Source organism: Pholis gunnellus (genome assembly GCF_910591455.1).
Source record: "Pholis gunnellus genome assembly, chromosome: 4".
NCBI lineage: Eukaryota > Metazoa > Chordata > Actinopteri > Perciformes > Pholidae > Pholis > Pholis gunnellus.
The window spans coordinates 16,116,371-16,128,424 of record NC_136530.1 but is presented as its reverse complement, the minus strand read 5'-3'; the positions used below and the strand labels follow the sequence as shown (position 1 = coordinate 16,128,424).

Below are 12,054 nucleotides of genomic sequence, written 5' to 3'. Positions count from 1 at the left end.
GCCACACACACAGTGGGTTAAAACTGTTTGCTCACTTCTGTTGCTACAGCTAGTGAGACGGAGCTGAGACGCATTGGTCTGCACAGAGCCGGGGCAGACATCTGCATGGATTTAAAATGAGAGCGTAACATCTGATACATGCTCAGTCTAAACGGGAGGCATTAGCCAATTTTGGGGCGTACTTATTCATTCAAACATTGAGCTCTGCACTCTTTTTTTTTGTGAGTTTTTACCCACAGGTGATGTTGCTTCATCAACTCATACGCCGGGGAAAACCCTCTGGCATCATACAGCCATCATGAAAAGTGAGATTAGGTGTCAACACAGTGGCAACCACAAAATAACTAGGCTTTGTATATGTTTCTGAAAACACAGTTGCTCTACCGCTGTTGCTACTTTAAACAGTAGCATGTTTTTAGATCTTGCTCTGATGAAGTACAGTAAGTGCTGTTTGATTTATGTCTCAGCTCTTGGCCTTGTGTTGTACAATGTTTTTCGTCTCCTTTCTTCTTTTTCTCTCTCTCAATCATCTCCCTTGTACTCATTCCTTTCATCTCTCTATCTTGCCTCTATGTCTTCCAGGGCCATCCTTCATACATCTCGAAGCTCCCATGAACAACATCACCACCTCTCTGGGCCACACCGCCGAGCTTTTTTGCCGCGTGTCCGGCAACCCGCCGCCTACTGTGCGCTGGCTGAAGAACGATGCCCCGGTGGTGCAAGAGCCACGACGGATCTCATACCGATCCATGGCTTACGGATCACGCCTCCGCATCCGCAACCTGGACACTACGGACACGGGCTACTTCCAGTGCGTGGCCAGCAACTCCCAGGGTACTGTGTCCACGACAGGCGTGCTCTTTGTCAAATTCGGTAAGAGGAATTAGAGTGGTCGTATCTGCCAAGCATTTTTTTACTTTCTGGCATGTAGATTTTACAATAAAGACACTGTTAGACACTGTTACAAACAAAGAAATGTTTTCCTACTCATCTTTTCCTACTAGAGATTTGGCTCCTTTTAGCAAAACCCGTCTCCACTGATTCTTGCCTGTTGCTGGCAGCTTGTGCAAAGAAAATCTGGGAGCAATATTGTTTATCCTGTTGTAAAAAAAAAATCCTCTTTTCCAGATCCACTCCCTACACTTCTGGCAGGAAGGCCAACGTAAGTTTCTTTTCCTTTATCCATTTTTCTGTGCTTCCCAGAATGTAATGCAGAGGACCGTCTCACAAATATGTTTTGTGACACACGTGGATCGCAAATGGTGGCAGCGACACATTTCACAAATCATTGTCACTTTCAGGTAGATTTGTGAGGCCTACGGAGCTCTTGAGGGCTCATGCATGGGGTTGCAAGTTTGTGTTTTTGTTTGGATTCCTGATACATCTGACCCTGGATCACACAAAGGTAGAAAAAGAGATAACAAACTTATTTTTGATTTGTTATCTATACTGATAATCAGATGTGGGCCTGTTTCAGATGTGTCTATAGTAGAAACGCATATCATTATAGAGAATACAAAGGTCATGACTTGATAGATAAGCGAAAGTTAGGTAAATGGATTAAAGAGTGCGTAACAACATTCACACTGTTTGACATTTTGTCTGCTGATACAACTGGAAAATGCTAGTTTTTCTGTCTTTTACTTCTCATAGTAATGCGTTGCCTGTTTGCATAGAGACACCCTAAAAAGTACTCTGCAGCATATTCATTGAGTAATCACTCACAATATAACATGACTTGATCTCTAATTTTCCATTTTATTGCTACAGGTCTCAGTGTGGTTGAATGAATATTTAATGAGTCTCTAAATCCCAACTGTCTGATGCTCTACGTTGTTGTTTCTGCTCAACCCTCACAGCTCACATGGTTCACATTTGAACATGGACTGTGTACACTCAGCCGAGGGCCGCAGTGGGACTTTGGATCTTGTGGGACGGGAACTATACAGCATCTATAACACACTGATCCTCTTAGTATTGGAGAATTTGGGTTATTGTACTTTCAGCCAACTCTAATCAGAAAACGGGGCGTAACGCAAAATTATTCCAAATTCAAAACTTGTGCCATTCATTTAATTTCAGGGCAATGATGAGATGTTCACATCTATAATAAAGTTATTATAATTAAGAGTGAATGTCCTGTCTTCTAGCAAGATAAGTTGATTAACTGAAGTCTTGTGTTTAGAGTAGCTATGTTGCAAAGTGTCTTCAGAAAGTACCCATGAATACATCACACTGAAACGCTTTCATGTTCTTGGTAAGAGCAGTACTGCTGCCCAAATCAAAATGTAGTTTGAGTCTGGCGAGCTTCCTTTGCTTTGCTTTGACGTCGCCCCGGTGCTGTGGGATATAACTCAGAAAGAACTCTCTCAGTTTGTGTGTTTCTGGCAGGATCAAAGGAGTCGAGCTGAACCCCAGTGACATTATGGCAAGGCTCGTTGTCCCATGCGGCGTTCTGTGAATCAAAACTGCTGGCACATGGTGGATATCAGACACTTACTAAATCAATCCACACACTTTAAGCATGTAGGAGTGCTCCGTTTCAAACATCTGTTCCTACCATTCTTTTGTTTACATGTTTTTTATTTTCCAACCAAATTGCAGCTTGTTTCATAGATGAGACAGTTGACTCACGCAGGAATCACAATGCAGTTATGTCAAGGGAGGAACCAATCAAGTGGAAAAATCAAACAAGCTGGCCGAAAAGAAAACACGTTGGAAACAAACTAAGAAGCAAAAATAAATTATATTATAAAAGGGAAGGATGTGAATTGAAGTTTGTGTGCTTTCATAAAGTACATCCACACAAATATGTTTGTTTGAGGAGCTTCTTTCCTCGTTTTCAGGATTGCCTTAATCCAAGCATCTGAAAGATTCAAACTCATCGAGGTACAGCTTTAACACAGCAAGCCCCAAATTACACTTTGCAAGTTGGAATAAGTTCGCCATTTTGTGAAGGAAAGCGTTGCAGTCTACCGAAGACCAGCATGCGATCTAGAGTCTCATTACAGTCATTACAGACTTCATCTAAACGGACAGGGGCCTCCTTTGACAGCGGCGGAGCTGCTGCTGTGGTGGTGGGCTGATCGTCACTGCTGCTCATCATTAGTGCGACGGCCAACTTATTAGCTGTAAAGTAGGGTGGCAGGCCGTCAAGGAGACAGGGTCACCTAATGATGACATGTGATGACCTGCAACCGCTTACCTCATACCGCAGCTGTTCAAACGTCAAAAACGTCTGCTCCTTGACTCAAAGGTTTTCGGAGACATCTGGTCCACAAGCTTGTCAGTCTAAGTGAAACGTACTCTACGGTATTTTTGTACGTCCCACTTTCTCCCATCGTCTCTGTATTCAGCAGAGAGCCACTGACTTCCGTTTTCTTGGGAGAAATTAGCCACAAATATTACTCACAAATTTGGGGGGGAAATTTCTTGCCACCCACCTTGTTGAACTTGAACATAACATGAAATTCATGTCCTCAGTGTTGTTTTTGCTTCGGCCTGTGCTCTGATTTCCATTAATTCTATGCTGGACTTAAGTATACACTTTGCGGTGTGTGTGTGTGTGTGTGTGTGTTTGTATATATCGTCAGGGTTGTTGTTTTTTTTAGAGAAGCCGCAGGCAAACGGAGAGCTGACAGCCCGGAGGTTTAAACTACGATTACAGCAGCTTGTGTCCAATGTGGCTGCTTAAGAGCAGAAAACTACAGCGGAGCAGATCGGATACACAGACAGGAGGATGAGGACAGGAGAGATGGCGGAAAGTTTAAAGCTTAAACTTTTCCTCCGGCACGGGCAGTTTTAGATTTTCAAGTTTTCCACCAGAGCTGTTAAATCACATCCATTTCAAGTCTCCTGTCATTCATGGAAAGTTTATAAGTAAAATCTCAAGTCCATGAAGGTAAGTCCCAGTTTTCATTATAAGTTCAGATGAAAGTCTTTCAGGTCTCTGGATGCTGACTATTAAAATGACAGTTTTCTTTTCAAAGCATTTGTTAATAGTGTCCTTTAATGTTTTAGTCATGATAATTAAATATGTAGTTAGTGGCTATACATGGCCTGTCTGTTGCTGTCTTTTTATTTTTTATTTTCTAGCATTTTGTACCATCAAAACTTGAAAACTTAAAAGCAAAAACACTCATTTCAAGTCTTAATTAAAGGAATAGTTTGACTTTTTGCAAACTATGCTTATTCATGTGCTTGCAGGGAGTTTATATGAGAAGATTGATATGATGAATATGTAAATCGGTAGCCGGAGCATCTTAGCTCAGAATAAAAACAGAAAGAAAACCCTAGCCTGGCTCCGTCCATAGGTAGCTAAATCTTCATCCCAGCATCTTTTAAAGTTCACATTTGAACATGTTATGCCTCGTTTGTTTTATCCATACAAAAACCGAAGTGTAAAAATTACACTTTGTGGTTTCATGAGGGATTAGAGCTATTCCTTATGAAGTCTCGCAGCAGCCCAAGTCGAGTCTTGAGTTCTCATTTTTATGACTTAACTCTGACACCAGTCCAAGTATAGCGTCTCGCATCTACAACTCTTAATCACTTCAGTCAATTTCTAATCCTAAAATTCATCAGTATGCCACCAGTTATCTCCAAATAGAGAGAGTTCAGTGAATCTCCTTGACACTGTGCCCATGCTCTCCCTCTTTATTCTCCTCCCTCCATATTTCCCCTTCCCTTCCCTTCCTCCCCTCCCTGGAGATGTTTTAATAGAGCCAACCCAAACATAGGGTGAGGGGAAAAAGTCTTGCCTGCCAAAATTAGACCCCCAACTTTCTCCGTTTCTCTCTCTCTCTGTACGCTGCCACACTTCCTTCATTTGCAGAAAAAAAAAAAAAAAGATGGAGACGGCGGGAGAGTGAAGGGAGTGAAAGAAAAACAGTGTTAGCAGGCTAGGGGGAGGATGGTACCATTAACACTCAGGGGTTGCATGTTGTTCTTTGATTCCCGGGTTCTGCGGGGTCGACGGCGTTCAGGTGTGATTAGCTGTGTGAGCCGACGGGAAGTTTAGTTCAGATCACAGGCGGTTAATAACTCTTAACTGAATCCTACATGCAAACTGTGGACAGTCACAGACAAACTGTCTATGATACAATTACACACTCTCTTCGTCGTCTGTCTTTTCTTTCTGACTGTATTTCCTTTTTCTTAGAGTCCTTTTTCAGTTAAATGAATCAATAAGATTAAATAGGTCTTCATCAGGCACATGTTAGGCAGGCAGGACTGTTTTTAAATGACTTATTAGTTATTTCAGGTATTGTGAAAAGCTGTTTAGAGTTGGAATGTCCATGTCTATTATTGAAGCAGGTTTTATCAATATTTTCATAATAACAATGGATAAAATATGTAATGTGATGACACAGAGTAGAGCAAAATGTTTTCCCTAATTCAAGGAATGTTCCCCATAAAATACAATCAAAATTGCGTGATTGTGTAAATGCCTCCAAATTTTAAATTTAAATTTCAGATGAGAGATATTATGTGTTCTACCCTGTGGTGAACTTACAGGAGCATTTAACAGTTACCTTCAGGAGTTGGTGGAGACCAGAAGCACACACACAGGGAGAGTGAATATCGGACTTGCAAGTGAAAATGATCAACATTAACTTAAAGGCGATTTTATATAATTGTTGTTTTTATAGCTTCTTTCCGCTTAAACATATCTTATTGTACATTTTATTTCCAAAATACAGCTGATTTTATATAAATACATTTTTTAATCAGACAGCAGGGATAAACTTTATGCAACTGCTGCTGCTGATCTCTCTGTCTGTGTTTATAGAGGGGTTTTCTCCCTGTTTGAAAAGATTAATACCGCTACACCCTGGCTGTCAAGGCTGTTTAAATTCCTCAAAACTTTCCCCACCACTTTTCTCTCAGCACTGGCAAAAAAAAAAAGAAAAGCAATTACAAAAATAGCTGCTTTATTTTTTTTTTTTTTTGCACTTTTCCCTCCACCGAGGCTCCCCGCTCTCCCCTCCGTCCACTCCGTACTGGAGAATGAAGAGGACATGTTTAACAAGGAACAGATTCTCTCTGTGCAGTATTTTCTGGCTTCTTTTTGTCAGTGCCCTGACTTTTCTGCTGTTTGCTCACCATTTACCTCATCGTATCCCCCCCTACCCACCACCTTTCTTTACTTTGCCGATTTGACAGTATTTGGTGGAAGACGTGCTCTGCTGTTCTTCTCTTCATTATTCTCTTTGGAACATGAAAATAACGATATTTTACTCCCATATGTCGATTCAAAGCACTACTGACAGTAAATCCAGCAATCACACATGTATGAAAGAGCTGGTTTGTTAACGATTATGTCTATGGCTATCTGCAATACAGTGAGACCTTTTATTTACTTTTTGTAAGCTTTGCAATTAATATGTTAGTTTAGTTCTTGTTTGGATGTAATTTGACGATTCAGAGTGATTAGTCTAATCAGGCGTGTTTAACCATAATACCGTGTAAACACGCATACACTGTAATACACGTTTTCCTGCAACTTGTGTGTGTGTGTGTGTGTGTGTAGCCTGTGTGTCTCTGAGTGTGTGTATCTGTGTGGCTGTGCGTCAGCTCTGTAATTAGCCAGTTGTCAACATATTGGATTCAATTGACCTCGGAGCTGACGTGACAGGGACCGTGAGGCCCGTGCTGCCATCAGCCCGCCGGCAATCCAATTATACAGTAGAAGCATCAAAGAGTTTAAAAAGCCAAGGGGTAATTTGACTTTGTATCGACAGGACTGTAGCGTGCGTGTCTCACCTACAGCGTTGCATGGGTTGATTGACACATTAGTTTGAGGAAATTGTTTGTGTAATGTGTAATGACTTGAAGATGTCACACGATGTTGATCTTGAAGCTTGCTCCGGCTTGTTCAAAGGTATTAGGCGCTACAATATGTGTAATCATACTAGATTTATTGATACCCGAAAACCTCTTTTCTCTTCTCTCTTCTGCTCTACAGCAGCTGTTGTGAAATACTTGTACTTACCATGTCTGTGTGATTAGCATCTGATTTATTAAGACCTCAGGTAATTACACAAACAGTGCCTGTGAATGCCCCCTGGGTGTGTTCAGTGAGCGTAGGAGGATGAAAGGATGCCGTCAAGGAGTTTTATCTTGGAAACATCAGCAAAGCATTCAAAATCCTCCTTAATGAAGTAGCAACATGTCAAAGCATTTACCTAAGCTGCAATCAGGCTCTTAATTGAGATAATTACTTGGGGGATATGTCACAGATATCTCGCTCTCAGCTATATCTTGCATGATCCCTCTCAAGGTCTAGACAAATGGGTACAAACCAACAATCTGACTGTGTGTGGCATGAATACAAGATGACTTATCAATATAGTGTGATTGTCACAATGCATTAGCTGCACAGTAAACATCAGGTTTACGTTTAAGGAGCACACCGGCACAACTCCCTGTCTGAACCTGCGCCTTCATCTGCTGAAAATAGAATTTTAGCTCCACAACCACATCCCTCTTAATATATCTGCAACTTTTAATCACCTGAGTCTATTAATTTTCCACACCCTTGTAAGTTGCAAGTACCTTGATAAATCAACAAGAATGTGCATTCATTTTCCATAATTTGCTTTTTTATAGGTGCTTCACAGACGGGTGCATTTTGTTAGTCTTGAACAGAACCCCCCCCTGTTTACAGTCTTTATGCTATAAGCTAAGCTAACCGACTGCAGGCTGTAGCTTCATATCTAGCACATGCTATGAGAGTGGTATCAATCTTCTTATCTAACTGTCAGTAGGAAAGCTAATAAGCGAATGGTTTTAAATGCAAAAAGTTGAAAGATGCACTTCACTGATAGCAAATTAGATGGGAAACTGCAGTAAAGTGTTGGTGTGTCCTTACTGTCAGTGCAGAATCTAAAATGAGGCAAAAAGGTTTAATGTAGTGCCGAATGTGGTGCTCAAGGACAATTTAGTCGGAGACAAATGCAGGTTTAAAAGCAGGTCCACCACTTAAAAACCAGTCTCTCCTCTCACTCTGCCTGTCTGCTGCCGTCAGCACACAGTATGTGCTGTTTTTGGTCACAATGGGCTCTTAACTCAGACTGAGAACTCGTGTGCGCAGTGTTAAGAAACTTTGGATTTCGGTTTCACTTCTCCTCACCTCAGTGCCAGTGTCAACAGTGCTGTGGTTCTCAGATGCTGGCCAGGATTGATGATGATTTGCTCCGCACCACAAGCATAGCACCCATTCAGACTGAGGGGATGACAGGCCCACTCAATTTTTGGATGCTCGACTCGTCTGCCACATACTGATCTACTTCAGCACTCCAGACCAACGCAGGTTCGCTAAACCTATTTCAATTTAGGATTGACTCTGGAACTCAGGACACTTTTTAGACCTGCCAACAACAGGCTCTGTACCAATGGAGCTTTCTTAACCTTTAGTTTAACCAAGAGCTATTGCAGTATTCCCAAATTGCTAATTAGTCCTGTTAACTACAAAACCTGGAAAATGGATTTAACTTTTGGTAAAAGGTAGAAAGTGCATTCTGTCAGTGTTTTACATTCAATAAAACACAAGTAAAAACAAAGACCGCTCTACTGAGACTTCCTTCACCTCTGTCCTCTATTCCTTTGCATGTCCGGAGTAGACTCTAAGCTTTTACCCACACGCAGTCACACATATGCACACTTGCAGTTCTACATAAAACACAGAGTCAAAGAACTGCACACGCAGTTACTCTTGCAAACCCTATCTCTCACACGTGTTTAGTTAAGCCCTCGGTGGGTCTTAATTGCCGTCTTGTTGTGGATTCTTTTTAGCACAGTGCTGATTGATTGGGGATCAGGGCCTTAATATGGCTCATCGGGGACAGGCCCTTTGACATGGCCCGGTCCCAGGGCACCGACACTGTTTGAAACCAGAGCTCCCACCGCAGCCCCCTCTCACTAGCCTGGATGCCGCTCTGCTAAATGCTGCCCAGGTCAGGGGGCTCCACACACGCATACAGGCAGACACATGTGAACGCACACACACGTGGGGACTGTCATGATGTGTAGCCGGCTTTAACCATTAAAGCAAATTTCATTATTAGGCGCTAGCAAGGGCGTAAGTCTGTCTTTACACACTTTACCGCACACCACGAGTTTCATGCACAACTCATTATGAACAAGGCTTTCACACTCAGCTTGGACAGGGCCCACTTCCTGTTTCCTGTTCCCCAGAATCCCCTGTGTCTGTCTGTTGGTGATCCTGTTGGCAGGTCTGGTCAAGGTCAGGTCTGGTAAGAAAGTGTGTGTGTGTGTGTGTGTGTGATGGTGTGTGTGTGTGTGTGTGATTGTGTGTGTGTGCGCGTGCACGTCTGTATGAATCAGAGTTTCTCCCTGAGGGTTACAAGGCCTAGATGGGTTTTGTGGGGTTTCCCTGAACTTTGCCCTTTACCTCCCATGAACACACATATGCACACACTCCTGCAAAGAAAAAAAAACACGTTTGGAGACAAGTATGCACAGAAAGTGTTCTTTCTTTGCCCTTAGTGGTGGTGTTGGAGTGTGTGAGAGAAACAGAGGGAGGCACAGTGTACCTTGAGTATTTCTAGGTATAAATAGAGGCTTTTGTTTGCAGTTTGGACTTGTATCCTGCGAGCCTGAGCCAGAGGATATTTAACAATTTGTAGAGCTTAACAGGATCAATGCAGTTTGATGTTGTGTTGATAAAGGAAGCCCTTTCAGTTGAAGTCAGTTTATCAATTAGTGTTGTATTTGTTGAACCTGGCGCCTGCCTAATTTCATGCATACAGTATCGCTAGAGAACCTTTGGGGTTGTGATAAAGCAGCACTATAACATTTAGCGCCAACCTCTTCTTCAGAGAAAGATTCTACGAGGAAGACAACTGGATGAAGCTTTACAGAGGGATTAAACAATAACAGTGGGATAAACATTGATGTATTATAGAGACACAGCAACATACAAATGAATACAATAGAAACAACAGTTGATTAAGTTGAACTTGAGTTAAACTAAACAGAATTTCTTGAGTTTCAGCATCACGACTACGAGAGATTGAGAGTTTAATCACTAAATCATCTTCATCATTATTTGCCACCTATTTATACTCTATGTAGGCTACTATCTTGTGTCCATTTCAAATCTAATAGTAACAGATGAACCTATACTTAACTAGTTCAGTTTAGTTTAACTGTATCGAGGCAATCAAAAGCGTCTTACAAAGCTATTATCATTTTTGGAATAAAGCCAAAGTAGCCTTACGATGGCCTGAGAGTGAACTGTGTGGACGGGAGAGGTTCAGTATGAACAATCTCAGGCTGCCAGTAGTCGTTGACAGTAAAATAACTTGTAAAAGGGAGCCGATTTCATTCAGGTATTCTAGACGCCTGTATTCCATCCTATTTTCTGCTCCCAGATATGTTTTTGTAAAGATAAAATCATTTTCTTATGCGAAAACTTCAGTTGTCAGTGTAACCTGAATTGGTCCTTTAAGGCCGGCCTGTGGGTGGGCTCAGCCAGCGGACAGATCAAATGATGAAGATAGAGGGCGAGAGAAGGGAAGTGGTGTCAACGATATACATGAATATCGTTTTTTTTTTTTTACTTTCCCTCCATTATACAGGCGAATGTACTTCTAGCTTCAATCTATATTGCCACACGTTTCTATCACAAGAAACCTCAAAAACTTCATCTTCAAACAAACACTTCACCAGCATCATAAAATGATGACGGGATGTTTTTAAAATGTTGTATCATTGTCATCCCTCCTGTGTTTCTTTGTGTTTCCCTCTCAATCAATTTGCAGCAGTTGGTTTTTTTTTTTTAACTCTGAGACGACCGTTGCCTGGATGCTCATATAAACACACAGAAGAGCGGATATCACATAAACACATACGTGGAGCATGTTGTAAATATGGATGACAACTCTGAGCTTGTATGTCAGGCCCTTAAAGCAACTGAATAACGTGCTGGTTTGTCCCCTTTGTTTGTAGGAGTGCAGGCGCCTGTAAATTATCTTTTATTGGAAGATCTGGAGCCATACTTTCTCTACTGTTTTGAAAAAGCAGGAATATTTAGTTCCACCACTGATGAAGTGTTTTGATTTACCTTTCTGTTGTGCCCACATTCCTTCAGCATGTCAGATGTGGATACATATAGCAGGGGAACCAGTCAAGGAGTGTATATGTCATCAGTGTCATCAGGAAGTCTTGCAGCTGAATTGCATTCTGGTGTAATGATGCTAATGTCAATGCATGAATTCATGAATGCAGAGAAAGCAACTTAGAGTTTGGTTTTGAGGAACTGACCTCGTATTTTTCACTGATCATTTTTAGACAACCAAAGATGTATCAATTGGAGAAAGACTGATTTGACAGATTTGTGTTAATATCCTTTAATCAGACTTAAGCCCTTTTTTAGTTTTATTGTGTCCGACAAACACCTTTGACGGCAGAGTGTGTAAAGAAGGATTATTTATGAGCTCCATCGTGCAAAAGTGTTTTCCTTTCCCACAATACATGCCCTTAGTGTCTCTTAATCACTCTCATCAAGGATTATTCCTCTTTTCTCAGAAAGTGTTCAAACGTGTACATTCTTGTTCCGTAAGCACCGTCAGTAGCCAGTCAGCCAAAACATGTGTCCTCCTGTCTTTTTCAAGTGTCTGCCTTTGTGTGTTCGGATTGGGATCTGTGATCTAGGACGCAATAAGTCATAAATCATGCAGGAAAGGGTGTGTGTGTGTGTGTGTGTGTGTGTGTGTAGGGGGGGGGGGGGGTCATGCTGTCTATATCACAGTAGTAGCTTTGCTCTCGGCTGTTCTGTCTTCGGTGCTTTCTGTGCTTTTCCTGTTATTATTTCCACACAGACGTTTCAATGCAGCCTGGAGTCAAATCAAGGAATGCTAATAAGAAAAACTAAAGACAGCTATTTTTACAGCCACGAAAAAAAAGGAAAACAAGCACGAGGTTTGTAATACTGCTCCAGGCGGAAGACAACTTTTTTTTTAGTAGAAATAGATCATGAGCCGTTATATTTGTATGACTCCTTTAGTCAATGAAACAAAGAAAATGAAG

At 41.6% G+C, this 12,054-nt stretch overlaps 1 protein-coding gene across 1 annotated transcript in view; it reads left to right on the top strand.

Moving 5' to 3' along the window:
• ror1 (receptor tyrosine kinase-like orphan receptor 1) overlaps positions 1-12,054 on the top strand; it is a gene marked incomplete at both ends in the record, with an annotated part of 113,847 nt that overhangs the window by 81,594 nt on the left and 20,199 nt on the right. Inside the window, 2 exons of the mRNA XM_079157463.1 lie at positions 583-873; positions 1,129-1,162. Coding sequence (XP_079013589.1) covers positions 583-873; positions 1,129-1,162 — 325 coding nt within the window. The remainder of the gene's footprint in view (positions 1-582; positions 874-1,128; positions 1,163-12,054) is intronic.